At 33.1% G+C, this 23,162-nt stretch overlaps 1 protein-coding gene across 1 annotated transcript in view; it reads right to left on the bottom strand.

Annotated features, from left to right (window-relative positions):
- The window catches only part of LOC143249879 (lachesin-like), a 48,295-nt gene extending 29,695 nt beyond the window's left edge, over positions 1-18,600 (bottom strand). Inside the window, exons 1-4 of the mRNA XM_076500470.1 lie at positions 18,492-18,600; positions 10,123-10,336; positions 6,240-6,350; positions 5,111-5,202 (exon numbers count right to left, since the gene is read on the bottom strand). Of these exons, the coding sequence (XP_076356585.1) occupies positions 5,111-5,202; positions 6,240-6,350; positions 10,123-10,336; positions 18,492-18,494 (420 nt within the window). The 5' untranslated portion in view covers positions 18,495-18,600. The remainder of the gene's footprint in view (positions 1-5,110; positions 5,203-6,239; positions 6,351-10,122; positions 10,337-18,491) is intronic.
- Between the last annotated feature and the right edge of the window lie 4,562 nt (positions 18,601-23,162).

A 23,162-nucleotide genomic window follows, 5' to 3' on the forward strand; every position in this document is an offset into this window, starting at 1 on the left:
TCTATACATTAGTTATTAACTTCTCTCTATTATTAACTTGCGTATCTCACAATACTCATGTCACCATTGTCACACCTCTGAATATTTTTAGAGTACGTCAACATTGTTATCTTCTTCAATGCAAAAAAGTTAAATTTCTCAAAATTTATGGCATTTTGTGAACTGTCTTTAAATCAGAAAATTCATACTATTTTAAAAGGGCAAGGATTGGCTCTGTATATCGCAGTTAAAAATGTGTTATAATGGTGACAGTTAAACAAGCAGACTCCATGGCAACAGATATCTTAGAAGAAGCTTTGTCATCAATACAAATACACATATCTCTGTGTAATTAACCGTGTATTTCAGTCCTTGAAATGTTTTGTACATCTATTTGTTGTTTCCCTCCCGTCTTACCCTGACATTCCTTCTGTTGTTAGTATTGACATCCTCAGTTTTATTCATAGAAGCTTTGCAACACATTGTGACTATTGTGATACTCTTTTATACGAAAAACACGCTTGTTGTTTCACTCGTCATCATCGAAATATATTTGTATTTTACTCACTCACGTGTGCAACATTCATGCTATGGTTGGTTATATTCACGTGTACAACATTCATGCTATGGCCGGTTATATTCACGTGTGCAACATTCATGCTATGGTTGGTTATATTCACGTGTACAACATTCATGCTATGGTCGGTTATATTCACGTGTGCAACATTCATGCTATGGTTGGTTATATTCACGTGTACAACATTCATGCTATGGTTAGTTATATTCACGTGTACAACATTCATGCTATGGTCGGTTATATTCACGTGTGCAACATTCATGCTATGGTCGGTTATATTCACGTGTACAACATTCATGCTATGGTTGGTTATATTCACGTGTACAACATTCATGCTATGGTCGGTTATATTCACGTGTACAACATTCATGCTATGGTCGGTTATATTCACGTGTGCAACATTCATGCTGTGGTTGGTTATATTCACGTGTGCAACATTCATGCTGTGGTTGGTTATATTCACGTGTGCAACATTCATGCTATGGTTGGTTATATTCACGTGTACAACATTCATGCTATGGTTGGTTATATTCACGTGTACAACATTCATGCTATGGTCGGTTAGATCATCTTTCTTTTTGTCGTCCCTAACAATATTTATATACCATAAACATAAGAAGTTATTTCATGCGTAAACTGCAGCACATGTTTATGCGATACGATAATTCAGGATGACCTGATAGTCTAAAACCATTAATAATTAATTAATTAATAATTTAAGAAACTGGTTTCGTCGATGATATTTTAATTCTTTAGCAGATATTTTATAAAATTCTGATCATCACTTTAAGATTGGTAATAACATGTCTCTAATATTATTTATGGATCACGATATTAGGATTGGTAATAACATGTCTCTAATATTATTTATGGATCACGATATTAGGATTGGTAATAACATGTCTCTAATATTATTTATGGATCATGATATTAGGATTGGTAATAACATGTCTCCTATGTTATTAATGGATCATATATTAGGATTGGTAATAACATGTCTCTAATATTATTAATGGATCATATATTAGGAGTGGTAATAACATGTCACTAATATTATTTATGGATCATGATATTAGGATTGATAATAACATGTCTCCAATATTATTTTTGGATCATGATATTAGGATTGGTAATGACATGTCTCCTATGTTATTAATGGATCATATATTAGGATTGGTAATAACATGTCTCTAATATTATTAATGGATCGTATATTAGGAGTGGTAATAACATGTCACCAATATTATTTATGGATCATGATATTAGGATTGGTAATGACATGTCACCAATATTATTTATGGATCATGATATTAGGATTGGTAATGACATGTCACCAATATTATTTATGGATCATGAGTTTAGGATTGGTAATAACATGTCTTCTATATTATTTATGGATCATGAGGTTAGTATCATAAGTTCAGAGCGATGGTTATGTAACTCTACCATTTAAAGTGGTGATAATATAATTTAAGGTTACTTGAACCATGATCTTTAGAATTTTAATTACCTGACTCAAACATTTAGGGTTTAGGGTATCTTAATGCATATTTTTCTCTGAAGCATTACGTGCGTGTGGTTTCTGAAATTGAATATAGAAATATAAGTATTGATACAGCTTTAAAATGAATAAACTCATCAATGGTGTACATATATAAACGTTTTTTGATTTAATTTTCAAGGTATTGTGAAATCTTAGATAAAAGCTATCGTATGACGTTTTCTAATGTCAAGCTATTCTGGATTTCGTGCTGTCACAAATCTATAATTATCTTTGCAAAAAACAAGATTTTCAGTAATGCAAGTATTATACAAATTGCCAATCGAAAATATATTGTGCAGCCAATGATCACATGGAAAACAGTGGCTGATGACACAGAAAATATGCTGACCAGCCAATTATCACATATAAAATATACTGATTAACCAATGATCAGATAGAAAACATACTGGTAAGCCAATGATCATCTTTTTCTTATGTCAGCCACATTACTTGATTTCATATTTCACAGAAACTAGTTTTGTTGATATTTATAGGCCAAATATATGACGAAACGTTTTCGTAAAAATCTCACATTGAAAATAAATCATTGATAAAATTAATTTTAACATTTGTTAAGGTCGTATTATGTGTTTAATTCAATTTTAATTTCAAAATCCAAATATTCTGGTTGTCTGAATTTCTAATGAAGATTGAACAAACAGGACAAATAACACTAAATAATATAACATTTTCTACATTGTAATTGCCCGAAATATACTGAAAATTTTCTTGTTTGTTTTAAAATAAAAACATTGCTCCTTAAATGAGTACCCAGAACGGAAAAAACAAAATTCCATTTTTTTTTTTCAGAGAAGACTTCTTCGTTTTGTGCAGTGGTTCTCATCCAGAGGTGCTCGCACCCCTTGGGGGTGCGAGATAACAGTTGGTTTGGCCACCTTCACCTTTATTTTTAAATAGATAATTACTGTGAGGGGTGCGAGAACATATTACAATTTTTTATGGGTGCGGGGCATAAAAAACGTTGGGAACCACTGGTTTAGTGCCACCTAGTGGTAATATATTGTACTAGCTTGTTTTGTTGTTCTTGTTTCGGTTTACTTGCGCGGATTTTATTTATAAACTGTTTCAATAGTATTTTTTCATTAGATAATTTTATAAAAATTAACAGTAACAGACACACACACATGTATATATATATATATATATATTATTATTATTATTAAGTTCCGGTTTACAATTTAAACTTCTATTATTTATAATTAAGAAGTTTACAACTAGGAGGACAAATTTCAACGACCCTTATTGTTCTTCAGTATTTAAAAACCTGACGATTTTCAAGTTATCATTAGTTCGTTTCAAATATTTAATATCACGAGTTCAGAGCAATGGTAATATAACACAAGTTATTATAAGTTAGTTTCAAATATTTAAAATGAAATTAGTTCAGAGCAGTGGTTATATAACTCAAATTATTATAAGTTAGTTTCAAATATTTAATATCACAAGTTCAAAGCGGTGGTTATATAACTCAAGTTATTATTAATATTAGTTTCAAATATTTAGTATCACGAGTTCAGAGCGGTGGTTATATAACTCAAGTTATCATTAGTTTCAAATATTTAAAATGAAACTATTTCAGAGCGGTGGTTATATTATTAAGATATAATTAGTTAGATTCAAATATTCAGTATCACGAGTTCAGAGCAGTGGTTATATAACTCAAGTAATTATTACTTAGTTTTAAATTATTTAAAATGAAACTAGTTAAAATTGATGTAAAGCACAGTTTGACAATCAGAAAGTAACCAATGCTAATAAAAAGATATTATGACACTCCTATAAGGTAATATAAATGAAGCAAACACATCGTTTTCAAAGTACATTATGGGAGATGTGTGCTTTGACCATTGCAGGGATCGAACCCCAAATTTGTCATAATGAGAACTCGGAGTTACGACTAGCTAATAATTAATTTACATATTTATAAATGGTGTGTCTTACGCAAGAACACCGCTCATGCTATGTCTCTAACAAGTAACTAGTACTAAAATAGGTAACTAATGTCAATACTTGTGTGTTTTACAGGTAACTGCTATCAATACTTGTGTGTTTTATAGGTAACTACTGTCAATATTGGTGTGTTTTATAGGTAACTACTGTCAATACTTCTGTGCTTTATACGTGAATGCTGTCAAAACTTGCGTGTTTTATAGGTAACTACTGTCAATACTTGTGTGTTTTATAGATAACTACTGTCAATACGTGTGTGTTTTATAGGTAACTGTTATCAATACTTGTGTGTTTTATGAATAACTACTATCAATACTTGCGTGTTTTATAGGTAACAACTGTCAATATTGGTGTGTTTTATAGGTAACTACTGTCAATACGTGTGTGTTTTATAGGTAACTACTGTCAATACGTGTGTGTTTTATAGGTAACTACTGTCAATATTGGTGTGTTTTATAGGTAACTACTGTCAATGCTTCTGTGCTTTATACGTGAATGCTGTCAAAACTTGCGTGTTTTATAGGTAACTACTGTCAATACTTGTGTGTTTTATAGGTAACTACTGTCAATACGTGTGTGTTTTATAGGTAACTACTGTCAATATTGGTGTGTTTTATAGGTAACTACTGTCGATACTTCTGTGCTTTATACGTGAATGCTGTCAAAACTTGTGTGTTTTATAGGTAACTACTGTCAATACTTGTGTGTTTTATAGGTAACTACTATCAATATTGGTGTGTTTTGTAAGTTAATACTATTCAAACGGGTACACTGTTCTCGTAATTAAAGTATATGCGTCTTTTTCTTAATTATAATTAATATGTTTGTTAGAAATTTATTTACTACTTACTTTGTGGCGATATGAATATGTACACAAATATAACTGTTACTTGATTAAGTGTGTCGTGACTTTAAGTACAATAACAATAGAACTAAAATTCTTTTAGACCACAACTAAATTAACAGAAACATATACATGAAAATTCTGCTTATTTGAAAGTAATTTGTTACTTGAAAATAACGATACAAAGGTGAAATACCTTATAATTTCCCAGATTTTCAACGATACATTGTAACACAGCGTCTTTTCCAGTCCTCACACTCAGTTTCGTTATACCAATTATAGAGGGCTCTGAAAATGTCATGAAAGCATAAGCTATTCCAAATCAACCTAACAACACTAATTTTAGAAATACCATCGACTCACTCTTTTTCATTTATATAACAAAAACAAAACTCCTTTCGTCAAGTGCTGCCATCTATACAAACCCAGCTAAATAAACAGGGATTTCAAAATTCAAAATATTTTAACCAGCCATTAAACGGGTCATCATTACATAAGTTAGTAAAACCCGTAAATTGTTATAGTTTTCTCATTAATACGTATATATTTATAGGTTCTATTTTGGATGTTTCATGATAGGATGGTTTTATGTGCAAATTTAATTACAGAATTCCCATTGGAGGCCCAACATTGCCAAGCGTGTTAAGGCGTTCGACTAGTAATCTGGAGGTCGCGGGTTCGAATCCCGGTCGCATCAAACATGCTCGCCCTTTCAGCTGTGAGGGCGTTATTATGTTACGGTCAATCTCAGTTTTTGTTGGTAAAAAAATAGCCCAAGAGTTGGCGGTGGGTGGTGATGACTAGATGCCTTCTCTCTTATCTTACCCTGCTAAATTAGGGACGGCTAGCGCAGATAACCATCAAGTAGCTTTGCGCGAAATTCTAAACAAACAAAAATAATTTTTATTTTAATGAATATTGCTGCAAGGATATAGTGTATAACCCAGTACACTGAATCTATGTTACAGTTGTGTCTCATGTTCTTAGACACTATTTAGGAGGTTCCATGAAGAGTAAATATTCGGATTTGGTTGTTGCGCCTAAGAGAAAAGCTATGAATTTAATATTGAAAACAACACGAGGCTTTCACATCAAAGTTTCCTATCTTACAATAAAAGCTTTGATATCCTGAGCACAAGTGATTTTTAATAACGTGCTTGGTATAAAACATATTTGGAAATACCAATAAATGGTGCACTGGTTTCCCACACCACGAAATGAGAACATCGCACTGATGGACAAAACATAACAACGATAAGTACTTTTCAAATCCAGTTAAATATTTTGATTACAAGAAAGATTCTTATGATATGGAACATAAATACCTTCTTCTGAAGTATACCTCTTCATGCTTGAACTAATTTCTCTTGTCTCTCGACGATAAATATACCTATAACGTTTGTCTGCTGGCCACCACGTTGGGTGTGAAAGGAAGCCTAGAAACATACACAACTTATCTTAAACTAAATGTGTTCACATACTTTGTATGTTACTTTATATTAGAAACTTTGCGGTTTTATCGAAGATTTATTTGTTTTTTATTTAATTGCTATTGTTTCACACAAGGTTTAATTAATTAACACTGATGTTGTCAACGTTTAAGAGCAAAGATAAATGGTTAAAATAATTATTTTATCTACACAGGTATTCCATTCTGAACACTTTAACCCCCCCCCCCCGGGTACCAAATCCGTTTTCTTTATAGCATTATAAGCCCTCATACTGCCACTGAACCACAGAGAGACATAAAAAAGTTTCGAAAGTAAGTTCCTGTTTTAAAAAAACCATGAGTGAAATTTGTGATGCTTCAAGTGAACGAATGTAGATTTAATAGACGCATATGTTTTGATCGAACATACATTTTGCTCCCACAATCGCGGAACTATGATTGAAAATTTTTGAAAATATAATCTTACACCTGCTACGTTTCTATAAGTTAAAAAAAAATTCCAATCACCATTTTTATCAACAGGATATTTCTATAATTTTGAATTTTATGGAGTTAATCGATTCTCCATGGTTAGCACTTTCCTTATAGGTGGAGTGAGGGCACTTGACTGAGCTCGTGAAAGTTTCATACAAAACGTTAGAATAAGAATATTTGCGCATGCTCGGTACTTATTGTAGAATGTTATCTACTCGGAACAATATATAGACGTATTAAACTAATCTGATGTTTAACCGTTGATATAACTGCGTCCGCTATCGTAGAATTTATTAACTGACTTCTGTTAACACTACTAAAATAATATTCCACACTTTTTTGTTTGAAACAACTTCTATTGTAAGAGTTTTATTCCCTATTATACATGAGCAATTTCCCTTTAACAAGAAAAATGTTTGAGGTGATGTCCAACATAATTATTTCTAATTATTATTAAAAACAGACGGATAAATAAATGATTATTAATATTTATTTATCCGTCTGTATTTCTATTTATTTTTCAATCTAAAGTCGACTAACTAATCCTTTATTTAGTTATATGTTCATCTGTGAATCTTCTTCAAGTAAGAGTGGAAAAAAACAACTAAACAGAACACTGTTATACATCCTGGTAAAACAGATATGTAAAAGACAATCTTATTTCATTTATTTCCACAGCTAGTAAATATTCCATAGCTAGCACATATTAGTCCAACATGAAAATAAAAACACGTGATTTCCACGTTACGAAGAGATGAAACAAAATGAATCTAAAGAATACACTGGTGTTTAATTAATCGATTTAATTAGCAACAAACAGTTTATATTTATTATGCTTCTAAACCATCATTCAGACTGTATCCACGACACAGATCAACGTTTGAAACTTATGTGCAGTTTTAGCACATTGTGCACGCGGCACATTTTAAGCTTTTAAAAACACTCAGTGTAATAAATAACCTTTCTTTCAGTAGTTTTCTTATGACACTTGTTCTGTCTATAAATTGTCCTTCAAAGCGACTTGCAGGTCACAGAAATGAACACAAGTGAAATGTGTTTTATTCATCTATTTATTAAATTAAGTCGCAAAACATAACCCTGAGGCCTGGCATGGCCAAGTGTGTTAAGGCGTTCGACTCGTAATCTGAGGGTCGCGGGTTCGAATTTCAGTCACACCAAACATGCTCGCCCTTTCAGCCATGGGGGCGTTATAATGTGACGGTCAATCCCACTATTCGTTGGTAAAAGAGTAGCCCAAGAGTTGGCGGTGGGTGATGATGACTAGCTGCCTTTTTTCTAGTCTTACACTGCTACATTAGAGACGGCTAGCGCAGATAGCCCTCGTGTAGCTTTGCGCGAAATTCAAAACAAACACAACACCGATAAAAGGTTTGGAAAATAAGTCATATAATTATTCTAAATGGCAAAAGTTGTGGCTCTTGAAAACAAAATAAATGTTATGTAGATAACAGCCAAACTTATTTTAATAAATATGTCTTTCATTAAAATATAATGAAACTTACATGGCAAACACAAACAAAACCTAACACTATCGTGCACTGTGAAAAAACACATTAATTCAAAACTAAGTACGTATATACAGGAAAAGAAATAGAGAGAAATAAATACCTGACTTTAAAAAAATATTAATCCAAAACTAAATACGTGTATACAAGAAAAACTATAAAACAAATACAAGAAAGTAAACTGACTCTGAATTCCGTGGTGTTAAATAAAGCTCTTCATTATAAAACAAAACTCAGATATAGCGTATGTGATTTGAAATTTCTTTTTTATATGAAGTGAATCATTTAGACACAAATAAAATATTATGTGAATATTGTGCATGCAAAACTTGGTTTTATATCCGTCTCTGTATTACTTTATTACGACTTCCAAATGAACACTAATTGGCCAGTTTATTAGCGCTCCATTCCCACGTACACATTAATTGGTCAGTTTTTTTAAGACTCCACCCCTCACTTACGTATTGAGAGAACACTAAGTTTACTTACACGTGTAATAACCAGTGGATTATGACAGATATCGGACTACGTTTTATTCCTATAACTTCAAAATATTATCACACGTGTGTGAATGAAAGGTAATGACAAGGATCTCCTTCAAAGGAGAATAATAATAATAATGATAATAGTAATAATTGTTTTGTTTTGGAATTTCGCACAAAGCTACTCGAGGGCTATCTATGCCAGCCGTCCCTAATTTAGCAGTTTAAGACTAGAGGGAAGGCAGCTAGTCATCACCAACCACCGCCAACTCTTGGGCTACTCTTTTACCAACGAATAGTGGGATTGACTGCAACATTATACACCCCCACGGCTGGGAGGGCGAGCATGTTTAGCGCGACGCGGGCGCGAACCCGCGACCCTCGGATTACGAGTCGCACGCCTTACGCGCTTGGCCATGCCAGGCCTAATGATAATAATAAAAATGATAATAATAATAATGATGATAATAATGAGTGTCCGTCAAAAAGTAGCCACATTATAAAATATCATCTGTTGTACTTATGTTCATAAATATCTGTTATCAGATTCAAAAAATGGGATTCATCTTCCACTATCGATACGAAACGCTGGTGAACTGAAAAATACAACTAGATAGTGTGGCTTAAGTTCTGTTTTAGGAGTAGAGCGAGTGTAATTAACGAATAGAAGCTTGTGGTGTAGCCTGATACTTTTGTCTTCTACTGTTGGTACCCGAGGAACAAAATATAAATACGAAGAGAAACTTATTCAACATTTGAGACTACTTATGTAGTTACAAAAAGGTATATTCTGAAGGTGGTATAATAGTTTGGGGAATATTTTCCCCAGAGGATTTGGGTTAGTTGATCCTTAAAAGGACTACCAACATCGAGAGTGTATCAAAATAATGTTGTTTGTCATTTCTCACACTCTATATACACTTTGATGAACCAAAATTTTTCCAAGATGACAATCTTACAGTTGATTCAAAGTACAGTATTCAGTCATCTTTTACATTTGTTAAACCACAGAATGTTCCTTATCAAATGGTATTCAGTCGAACAAGACATCTTATAAAGTTTATATATGTCACACTGAGTCAAGGCTATTGTAACAATAAAAATTATTAAAGATTAATATTAAATGTAAGCTTGGTCAAAGTGACCAGTTATTGCACAGAAAATTAAAATTTCAGTGGAGCATGATACAGGTTATAAATTAGCTTCTTGTTTCAAACACAAAAGTAACGAAACAGTATCATAATGAAATAGTTTTAAACCGTGTGAGGTTACTTACCTTCTATTTTTAAATAGATGATTTTTCGCTGAAGTTGACTGGATGAAAGGCTAACAATGCACACGTACAAACCAGAATCGTTAGGCCTAACACTTTCTATGACTAAACACCAGTTTTGATTTTCATTTCTTCGAACACTAATTCTATGGTCGTTGATAACAATCTGGTTTTGTAATGCTAGAAGTTTTTCTTCGTCCTTGTATATCCACGCCACCTAGTTTTAAATTTAAAAAGTAACAAGAAATGATCGTGTTATGACTACAATAAAGCTGTTGTCAGTTTAATTGTTTTGAATTGTGCTTTAAAAACTGATATAAAATTTAAAGTGATAAATAAAACTTTGTATCAACATTTTCGGATCATATAATTATGCAAAAATAAAAGAAAACAGTATTTGCACAGATAACTAGTGAAAATATATTCCTGTACTTATACCAAACATGCTCGCCCTTTCAGCCGTGGGGGCGTTATAATGTGACGGTCAATCCCAATATCCGTTGGTAAAAGAGTAGAACAAGAACTGGCGATGGTGGTAAAGACTAACTGCCTTCCCTCTAGTCTTACATTGCTAACTTAAGGACGGCTAGCGCAAATAGCCCTCGTGTAGTTTTGCGCGAAATTAAAAACAAACTAAAACAAACCTGTATTTATACAGCTTCAATGTCGTGGCTGATCATGTTAGCCGCTACAATTCTGACGTATGGGTTACGTTTACGAGGACAGGAACAGAAAATATGCATAGTGAGTTCATTTTTCATCGATTCTCAATATTAACTAGTTGCACAGTGTGCTTAGCCGTGCCATTATTATAATATATTAATGCTCAAAGTAACTGAAACATCCGCTGTGATTACTTAAAATCAGAAACAGCTAAAGAGAATAGAAATAAAAAACAATATAAGATAACCTTAACAATGGTGAACCGTCGTTTCGTAGTACACTAGCAGATGTCCTTTGAAACAATTCAAACGTAAATTTCCATAAAATAGTAATGAATTGGTTTGAATGTCGCGCAAAGTTACACCATGGATATATGCGCTAGTCGTCCTTAATTTAGCAGCGTAAGACTAGAGGGAAGGCAAGTAGTCATCAACTCTAGGGCTACTCTTTTACGAATGAATAGTGGGATTAACCGTCCATTATAACGCCCCCATGGCTCAAAGGGTGAGCATGTTTGGTGAAACGGTAATTCGAACCCGTAAACCTGAGACTGCGATTCGAGCACTCTAACCACTAGGCCACGCCAGGACATAATAATGAATCAATATAAAATGTTCAATCAACCCAATTCCTTAGATCGTAGGGTATACTCAATATGATTGTCTAGTGGACCGTTTACAACCGTTTTATATTACTCTATGTGTCAATGAAGGAAATTGTATCGCGTATGTTTTTAAGTAAAGGAGACTGACTACAGTGTATTGTTGATAACAATGTTTGAGATTCAATTAAATAGGTGATCCAATAAGCAAAATGGGTTTGATGAATTGTCACATGGATTTTTTTTAACAGCTGAAATTTCTATGAAAAGTGTCAAAGGGGAAATATTATTTTCTACTTAACTTAAGCTATATTGAAATAAAATAATGTATGCTCATAATCCCAATATGAACAACAACAAAATATGCACAAAATAATATTTTTCATTTCACGCTCTCACTTTTGAAATATTTCTTTCAATCAGTCGACAAAGGAAAACCCATTTCGCGAAATACTCAGAGAAAAAGAAACATTTTCGTTCTTAATACATTTTTTCTCAGACTAACAAACACTGATAGATCGATATTAATATAAAGTTTTTTTTTCAAATAGTTTTCATGTTATTTTCTCTTACAACTAAGCATTTTGAAATATAATTTCTTTTACACTATTAACCGTTAGAGAGATACAGAGCATGAGAGGCAGACATATTGCTTATATACATATATATATTTTATTTTTTATCTCATTTTACCTATTTTAAAGTGTGAGGGATACTTCCACAATCTTTATTATTGAAAATATTCATATTATATTAATTGTTCTTAAGAGGTAGTTTTTGTTGTTCCTTTTCCTTGATTAATGGAACTTTGTTAAATGGTTTACTGATACAGATAGAAAGTGTGAAACATTGATGTGTGTGTGTTTTCTTATAGCAACGCCACATCGAGCGAGCTACTGAACCCACCGAGGGGAATCGAACCCCTGATCTTGGCGTCGTAAATCCGGAACCTTACCGCTGTACTAGCGGAGGGCTGATGTTTATACAGCTGCGATCAGCTAGTCTAAAGTAGTCACTAAAAGAACGGCTATCACATGAATAAAATCAATATTATAAACAGTGTTAAGCCTAAGCAGTCTTCAACTTTGTTAAGCCTAAGCAGTGTTCAACTTTGTTAAGCCCAAGCAGTCTTCAACATTGTTAAGCCTAAGCAGTGTTCAACTTTGTTAAGCCTAAGCAGTCTTCAACATTGTTAAGCCTAAGCAGTCTTCAACTTAAACCAATTATAGCTTTCTCTATAAAAGTGTGTATACATAAATGAAATCAGCTTATCATTTAAGGCGATACTAGTCAACTTTCAAAACTCAGAAACAGAGTGTTGTTTCAGACTTCCACTTTCAAACCTGTAAAACATAGGTTTTTCCTTTATTTTAACAGACCTGAGCTTTCAACAAACATAGATAAAGCAAAGCTCGAATCGTACAATGTGAAACTTTTCAATTGATTCCACTACTTTTAAGAGACATAAAAGTTTAATGCTCATAAATAAAACAGTGACGATATATTTTTGTGCAAAACTTTTCAATTTTTTTGATCAATTTATGAATTTACAGTCGTTTTCCACTCTCACTTTAAAAAAGGAGATATGACTTACTAGATGCTAAATTGAGTTTTATGACTAATTAACATCGAACTTATCTTTATCATACACATTTAATAAAACATTAAACTTCTAGACGAACATTACCTTATTCGTGTACAGAAAAGATAGCATATTATTTTAAACTATTTCCAAACTTTGATACTTTCACATTATAGAACATTATAATGCAATATTCTACGGTCCATTAGTGTAACTATAGTGTTATGGTTTGATTGCTACAATTTCGTTAAACTTGGTGATTACGTTTTCGGTTTCAGATTATTTGAAAACACTGCATGTTTTTACATAGTATTGACCCGGCTCTCGACTCGTAATCTGAGGATCGCGGGTTGGAATCCTCGTCACACTAAACATGCTTGCTCTTTCAGCCATGGGGGTGTTAAAACAGTAGTCCAAGAGTTAGCGGTGAGTGGTGATGACTAGCTGCTTTCCCTCTAGTCTTACACTGCTAAATTATGGACAGCTTGCGCAGATAGCCCTCGAATAGCTTTGTGTGAAATTCAAAAAACAAATAAAATACATAGTATTATTCTACTGTCTTCATGAGATTCCATTAGAGATGAGACCTTATAAGTGTTTTAAAATTAAAACTAATCACTTTGAAAACGTTACTTTATGTTCCCCATGTGTACAAGAACCACGTTAGTAATTTTGAATTGTGTTACCCTTATAGAAAAGTAATTACATTGTTATCGTTGGTGAATACTAGCGCCATCTCTAGTTATGAGGTTGATGATTATGTTTGCTGTTAGCTCTATTGATACATAATTACACTGATACTGGTGTTATAAATTAACACAACAGTAATCACATTCATCCTATTTTTATAGTATATTTTATATTATATATTTTATACTAACACAGTATGTGTGTTAATAACCTAATAAGGTAATGAGTACAACAGTCATGTTAATTGCCTTTGGGGATTAATGTCGCGTCTATAATAACAGCATTTATAGCATTAGCACAAATATACCATAAGCTCACAATGATTACGTTTGAAATCTTGTTCTATATTACGTAAAACATGTATGAATCACGATGGCGTCATTATTTTACATTAAACTTAGGTATAAACTAAATACATCCATAGTTTTTTTTGTATATCAACCTAATGTGTATGCTAATCACGTTAATAATTTTTATATGATAAACCAATTCTTACAGTACCCAAATTGAGAATCTGGTTGTATATGTATTCTATACATTATTAGCATAGCATTATGTTATCCCTTACATACAGTGATAATTTTGATAGCTATATCTCATATTAATTCCATAAGACAAAAGTAAACACTGATGTATACATTTCGAAATCGTTGTTACAACTTGTCTATATGAACTCCATACATACAATAAAGACGACAGTGGCCCAGCACTGTCTGATCATAGAAATTCATAAGTACAATGTCAGCGACTAGACCAGTATGCTTTCATATAGAATATATGATAATTTGTTTTACTTTCCAGCCGCTTATACTTTAATATACATACTGAGAAAGGAAGTTGTGTAACTTTTCTAAACGGAGAACATTCTTGCATATGTCGTGTACTGTAAGTGAATAAAACTTCTTGTAGGTCTCTTTACGAAAAGTCCTTTGGACTCAAGTTGATCCATATTCCTTTGTTTTCCAATGTTATTATGTACAAGAGATAATTTGAGCTTGAAAATTTTAAACCATAGTTCCTAACAAATCTTTATGGTATGAATGTACGAATATTTTGTTTATAAAGGGCTGTTACCTATCCTTATAAAATACAATCAATTCTCAATGTTATCACAATACCTCTAAACACCAAATAATGTCAAATATGGTTCTGATAGAAACTGTTTCAAAGTAGCATTATATCAGTCATCATAAAAAACTGTTTCAAAGTAACATTATATCAGCATGTTCAAGACTTTTCATTACAATGTACTCAGCTCTCTGCAGAGACGTCAGATGTATATAGTCTTCAGTTACCACCACAACGGCAGAATATAAAATTACTACAGAAATGACGGGTGTTAAGAAAACTGTAAATATTGCTATAAATTAGCTAAAGAAAGTTATAAAAAAAAGGAATCATAGATTATAATTCAGAAAGTCATAATAACAAGTCAGTTTTAAACAGTTTACGGATGGATTTCGTGATTTAACTAAACCGAATAGAATATGATATAAATTGAAAAACCTAAATAACTTTATTTAATAAAGTTCCCACTGTTAATATTTCTTTAATTGTATACTTTGAATATTATGCCTTCACACGTGTACACATGTGACTAAATATTAATATTATTTGACTCTAACGTTAGTAATAGCAAGTGTCTTTTTAGTCTAGTTTAAGTAATAGGCCTAATACGTAAATGTAACGTAAGGCTTAGGTAAAACATTACTGTATTGAAATCCTTGCTAACTTTTACTTTGCTTTCGTCTACTGTTCAGTGTCAAAAAACTTAAATGTTCATTAAACAACTGATAAAATATCGATACAATTCTATTTAACTTATCACGGTACGATAAGAATGCCTAAGATATTATTTATTTTGCAATTAGGCCTAAAGACGTAGTGTTTAATAACTTAACCGTGGTCTAAATTGTAAAACTTCTTATGAAAGAAACAAATGTAAATTTCAAATCTAAATCATTTTCAATTAAACTATTTTGCTGTTGTATCATCGAATTTAATAAAATAAAATAAATAATAAAAAACAAATCTTTCTAACAAATCAATGTACCACAAAACAAAACACCACAGCTGGCCTAACAACAATAGTAGGTGATAGTTTTGTTCCGAAATGACAATATCTATGGTTGAAAATTACCAAAAAAAGATCGTTTCACGAAGACAGAAAGTGATAAATATATTTAATATTCACGATCATAGAGTACTGTTATTACACATAGCTCAGTTAACATACAATTTTCAAAATATCTTTGTCAAATAAAAACAATTTAAACGTGTGCACTTATCATAGTTTGATTGTTAAGTGTCATCCTATTACCTAGAATTGAGGTGGTGTTGTTAAATGTGTGCCTGTTAAAGGATACTTATAATGAATTGTTGTTATATATAGCTCCGTTAATGTACACTATTCAAACTATTGATATCAAATATTATTAACGTATACACTTATAACAGTTGTTATCAAACAAGGTTAACGTACAGACTTATCAAACTATTGTTATTAAACAAGGTTAAATACACACTTATCAATCTATTGTTAATAAACATAGCTTAGTTATTGTACACTGTTCAAACTGTTGGTATCAATTCATGTTAACGTACACACTTATTAAAGGTGTTATCAAACAAGGTTAACAAACACACATTTATCAATCTATTGTTATTAAACACAGGTCAAATAAATTAGTTATGACAGTATTTTTGTTAAATACGGCCCCATTAACGTGGTCTTTATATATATGATAATTCATATACTCTTCAAAAAAAACGCAAAAGGCAAAATATGAGACAAATTGTTAACACGTTTATTCTGGGTAGTTCTGTATGACATGTGTGAAACTTTGCACATTCACTGCTGAACATCCAAAATCTGCAAAGCAAAGTCCACGTTCACTAGGTGAAGTTTAACTCACTCAACGTCAATAACGAGTATGCTCCCCGTGAGCATCAATAACTGCTTGGCATCTCCTGCCCATGAAAGCGATGAGATGACGAATCACATCCTGTGGAATGGCTGTCCACTCAGCCTGCAAAGCTGCTGCAAGCTGAGGTAGAGTCTGCGGTTGAGGTTGTCGCCGTCGCAAACGTCGGTCCAACTCATCGATGGGGTTTAAATCTGGTGATCTGGAGAGCCAGGGAAGAACGTTGATGTTGTGGTGTTTCAAGAAGACAGTGGTGAGTTTGGCTGTGTGAGAACGGGCGTTGTCATGTTGAAAAACGTCGTTGACGTTCACCATAATGGGTTGCACATGGGGCCTAAGAATCTCGTCGACGTATCGTTGAGCCATAAGATTCCCTTGAATGTGCAAAAGGTCTGTTCTGGCATTGTAGGCGATGGCAGCCCACATCATGACGCTGCCACCACCATATATGTCAACATCCTGCACACAGTTTGCTGCAAAACGTTCACCTTGGCGACGGTAAACACGTGTCCTTCCATCCTCCCTACGAAGCATAAAACGTGATTCATCGCTGAACCAAACATGCCATCGTTGATGAGGCCATACCCGATGTGCCCGAGTCCAATGCAGCCGTGCTTGACGATGTTGCTGGGTGAGGATGACGCCTCTGACTGGACGTCGAGGTCGGATTCCTGCATCTCGTAGACGGTTGCGTACGGTCTGATCGGAAATCCTACGCAGCCCTCGTATGGTTGAGGCAGTAGACGTCGCAGTGGTGGTCCTATCCCGAAGGTGACGTAACCGGATGTAGCGATCTTGTGCGGGCGTGGTCACACGAGGTCTGCCAGATCGTGGACGGTCACGAGTTAATCCATGTTGTTGGTGACGATTCCATAGCCTTGTGATGGTGCTTGGGTGGACATTCACAGTTCTGGCAAATCTGATCGAGATTCGCCTGCTTCCAAGCGACCAATGGCGTTGTTGCGTTGTGCTTCAGTCAGTCTTGGCGTAACTGTATTGCGTGTCGGTGGCTTAACACTGAGCTATGGAAACCGAGAACCCGTCACTTTTATAGGGATTTTGCACATGTTGCACTTGCAGAACATGCAGATCTCTCAAACAAATTTATTGGACACGAATGCGTTTTGGCGAAAAATCCGATGTTTTCCTCCGTTTTCAAAGTGCACAACTTTTATTGTCATTTTGGTCTGACAATCAGTGCCTTAACACGTGTAACATCACATACTCTGAGCTTGTAACGTTATTACATATATTTCTCTTTAAAATAACAAAAGTATCCCTTTTGCGTTTCTTGTTTTGAAGAGTATATTAACATAAAATATTTACAACCCACAATGGTGTTCAAAAATTCCTTCGTGAGTCACAGAAACCACATTCTACCAATCAGCTTTCTTCGTTATCATCTATAGTTATCCCAAGGAGAATTTTTACATGAAACAGAAAACCTGTAAACAAACCTGCCCGTGGTACGTGAGCACGTGTATCAAGTTCGTTCCCGTTAGCTTGTGAGTGGTAATGTGAACATAGTTTCAAACATGGATTACTATGGGGCCAGAAACAAAAGTTGATATCAAATACGTGTTCAAGGACCCTGAAAATCTAACATTACACCCCTAATATAACTGGGTGGCCTCCTGAGGAAGTTTTATCCCATTTGGTTCCCCTCTTGTAGATGAGCTATGCCATATGGAAAAGAAAACCCTGACCACTTCAAGTGTGATGCAAAGTGTGGTCCTGCTAGCTCCAAAACTCAAAGAGAAGTTCATAAACAAACAAATTCACAAACATACAACGTGAATCAATATAATATTTCATAAATTACCGTTGCTAATTGGATACGTGTTAAACATAATCTTGCAAACACACAATAAAAATGATTGTTGAGCTTGGAATGAAACACTTTTGTACTCACCATGGCATGTTTCGGAACGTGCACGTTGCAATGAAGGATTACACGAGACCCAACAGGGTGCGTTAAATACAAAGTTTCATTTGTTCCTGATGAGGCAGTGGCTATAACTGAAATATATAGACAAAAAACAATTACGAAATTGCATTAATTATCTTACAATAAATAAGTAGGCTATTTTGTATTTAAAAAATAATCATTATTTTTAAATAAAAATAATTATTTAAATTTATTATTACTTTGTTAAAGTAAATAAAGTAAGTAAAGAAGAAACTGAATAAAATTTAAAATTTTCTGGAAAGTTTGTAAAACATTAGTCTCTAGATATTTTACACACGGCCTATTTTGCAATTAAAAAAGTAATTAATAATATAATATTTTATAATATATAAAATATATATTTTTGATATAATACAAAAATTGCAAAATATTAAACTTCGTAAGTATTATTAATTAAGCTTATTTAGTTTTCCCTTATTTTTATTAGTACTGGTATGAGATTCTACACCAAGGTAGAGAGATGATTAATTTAAGCGAGTGTTAAACATAATTAGTAAGTTACAACTCTTTTAGATGTTGGGAGTTTGAAATTATTACCAAGAGCCGGACAGTTGTTGTGGACAATACTGTTTTTGATTTATATAGTTCTATTATTGTTCTTTAGTCATGACGAAGCTTGAGCTAGTGTATTATGCGGAGAACTTAGTGAATAGATCCTTCTTTAAAATATATTAAAATGATCTAAGCATTACAAAACCAATTAGGAAAAAATATATAAAATGTATTAAATTTTTCATAATATTATTTAGAAGTTGGGAAGAGTATACAAGGATTTATTAAGAAACTTAATTGGTATTTTTAGTTAGTCAGTTAGTTAACTCGCTTTAATAAAAAGGGAATTTATGTTTTGATAAAGAAATAAAGATATATAAAGTTGTTCAATAGAAAAATTAATACGTAAGTGATTTTACTGTGTAAGTATTTTCTTTGAACTTAAATGTTGTTTGTTTGCAGTTAAGCACAAAACTACACAATGGTCTATTCGTTCTTTACTTACAATGGGTATCGAAACCCTGTTTCTGTCTTTGAAAGTTTGCAAGTATACCAATATATCACTGGGGGCTTGAACTTAGTTCTATAGCTAACTAGTAAAACTTGAAATAATTTATTTGATTATTATTAATTTGAATAGGCTTTAACTTCTACTTTTTCCCTAAAAAACCCCCATCAACAACAGAAACTGTTACAATACTGGCATCGGAAGTGGTATTATTGTGATAAAATCGAGACCAAAAATTACAATAAAGTCAAGAAAGATAAAACAAGGACAACAACGACGCCAAAATAAAACATTTGGAAGCTCAATCCCAACGATCAACCAACTTACGTAACAAGATAATGTAACATTGAAATTTCAGTGGAAACAATAACAGGAAAACAAAATTATAAAGACAATCAAAGTAAAGTGCAAAAGATCACAATCCAGGACGTTTGGTAGTTTGAAGGAAATACATCGTCCACTGTGATTGTTTTTGAAAAATAACTGACAGCAAAACTGATTAACTTAAAAAAAAATGCTTTGCCAGAAGTATATAAACAGAAATTACACAGACAGTGTTTCACTTTCACCTTCAATCTATAAGGGAAAATCGGAAAAAAAAAATGCTTTTAAAGGGTGGTAAGTAAAATAAGCTACTATTATTGTAGGAAACCTTCTTAGTAAATCCTAGAAAGTGATGAACTAATCACTGATAATGTATCACAAACTTAATTTGAGGATAAGAATATTCCATGTGTTTGAGTTAACATGAATATATTTAAAGAACTCAGTGCAAGGATCAATGGATTTATTATTATTAAACTATATAGCATGTTGATTGGCAGTCGATCTATAACTACTATTAGTCTATCTTATCTGGTAATGAAACTTGAAAAAGTGCCTTTCAGTGAAAAAAACGCAAAACAAGAAGATAAATTGATGGGAACTGTAAGTGGTCATAAAGTTCCAGCAAGAGGAACGTTGAAGTTAGAAAAATGAAGCAAGAAAAACTGTATATTGGAAATAAACTCCGTGTAAAATATGAAGTTAGGCCTAGACTTTCTTCAAACAATTTCACAATTAATGTCCAGAAAAAACCTGTTTACTACACGACAATTACACTAGCAGAAGTTAAATGATCAGTGGAAATAAGGATAGAAAAACAAGATAAAAACAAACAACTAAAATGCAAAAGAGCAAAATCCAGAATGGGTAAATCAAACGATCGCTTAATGTGATTTCTTTGAATAACAGTTGTAAGTGAAACCAACAGGTTAACTACAGAGAATACTTTGCCAGAGGTACAATAGCATGCTAAACAGTGTGAGGTTTTTGTCGATACCATTTCCAGTGTTAAAATAGCAAATGCTGATAAAGAAATAGAAGCCTTCATATCTTTCATATAAGATTTTGTTTTATTGACCCAAACTTTTATTGGCCTTTATTTCACACATTTAATTAATAATAGCAACGTTTGTATTTAAGAATAGCAATACTGTTGATAGTCAAAGGTACTTTAATTAATCATGGAAGCTTAACTTAATTTAATTATACAATTGCTATCCTTGTGGAATTTGATCATTCTGAACATTTCACAATCCAAAGAGGGGGCAGTGTTGTAAGCTATATTATAATTTATAATTTTTATTTTTTTGTCAAATAGAGGTTTCATGCCTAAAGCCTTGGAATTGTGCTAAGCTGTTGGAACAGAACAAAAAGGTAGATGTAGTTTATTATTAACAAGAAACAAAATGTTTTAATTGTCATTGAGAGAGCCGTAATTTTAATTCTTTTTTTACTGCATGATACACAAAAGCCCACCTAACAACAGAAACTGTAATAAGAGTATTATTTTTAGTTGTTCAGTGTTATTTTGTTTGTTTGCTTTTCATTTATAATTAATTAAATAAATCTCGTTGTTTGTTTTTTTTTCGCGCAAAGCTACTCGAGGGCTATCTGCACTAGCCATCCCTAAATTAGCAGTGTAAGACTAGAGGGAAGGCAGCTAGTCATCACCACCCACCAACTCTCTTACCAACGAATAGTGGGATCAACCGTCACATTATATATAACGCCCCTACGGCTGAAAGGGCGAGCTTGTTTGGTGCGACGGGGATTCGAACCCGCGAACCTCGGATTACGAGTCGAACGCCTTAACACGCTTGGCCATGCCGGGTCCAAATCTCGTTAAAAACGTGAAGCTGACTAAGACGAAATTTGAGCAATAGCAAAAGCCTGATTTATTTTAAATGTTTAATGTATTTGTGTGATAACCATGTTATACAGATAATTCCTAATTGTCCTTACATTTGTATATAAAATTAAATTTCATGATTTCTCCTGTTTTACTCGTCTACTTTGTGCTTTATCAAAGTTTATCATTACATAATTTGATAAAGAACTCATCTCAAAGTGCAATTTTAAGTTGCTAAATCTAATAATAACACTATTACCGAGTACAAGACAATGCATTAGATTCATAATAAAGACGTAGTTTAACGTCTGTATAATTCACTCATTGGTGTATCATATTTTCGACCTTATTGATACCTTATGTAACACACGTTGATGAAGACCACTAGCTTCATGTATAGCCCTCCTAAATTTTGAGCTACTGACCAGAGGGACAAAAAATGGTCAGTAGACGCACCGCTTAAAAGGCTAGATTTAAACCAAATAGCGAAAACTGTTTGTTTTTCTTCTTATTGCTTTTTAAACTTTGTATGTTTTAAAACTGCTTCTGTGCAGTAGGAAAGCAAAGGCCTGGTGGTTTGAATAAATTTTGGACGTTTTCAAAAAACTACTAAGTACGAAAGTATTGGTCTCACATTCCAAATATTGTCGTAAAATAAAGATATTTACAACAAATAAATGTTGAAAACAATGGATCTAAGTTTAAAGATCTAACTTGGTTTATTATGTAGTGACTGTTTCATTTGGAATGATTTGTTTTGATATTATAGGATATCCGGAGGATAATATGAACAGTGAGATTACCCAACTGACAAATCAATGTATTATCGTCATTAAACGTGTTTGTTCCTTGACACTGAATGACCCTAGTTACACAAGTGTATTTAATTAGCTTTATTATCCTATAGGTCAGTTTTTACTTCTGATCTGTGTAGGAAACGTACTCGGAAAAAGGTTACTGATAATTTTGCACAAAAATATTGCAATTATGATGATACAGGACACTTCACAATGACCCGGCATGACCAGGTGATTAAGGCGCTCGACTCGTAATCTGAGGATCGCAAGTTCGAATCCCCGTCACATCAAACGTGCTCGCCATTTCAGCCGTGGGGACGTTATAATGTGAATGTCAATCCCAATATTCGTTGGTAGAAGAGTAGCCCAAGAGTTGGCGGTGGATGGTGATGACTAGCTGCATTCCTTCTAGTCTTACACTACTAAATTAAAGACAGCTAACGTAGATAGCCCTTGTGTAGCTTTGCGCGAAATTTAAAAAAAAACAGAAACAACAAAAAACAGACACTTCACGAAGTTAGAGTGGCTGTTCTAGTAACGAAACTCTTCTGAATTGTTCAGCAAAAGAGAGTTTTATTCACCACTGTACCCACTAACACACACCTACTTTGTTTATATTAATAGACTCAATGTAGAATATACCG

The sequence above is a fragment of the Tachypleus tridentatus genome, chromosome 4 (assembly GCF_004210375.1).
Source record: "Tachypleus tridentatus isolate NWPU-2018 chromosome 4, ASM421037v1, whole genome shotgun sequence".
Taxonomy (NCBI): Eukaryota; Metazoa; Arthropoda; class Merostomata; order Xiphosura; family Limulidae; genus Tachypleus; species Tachypleus tridentatus.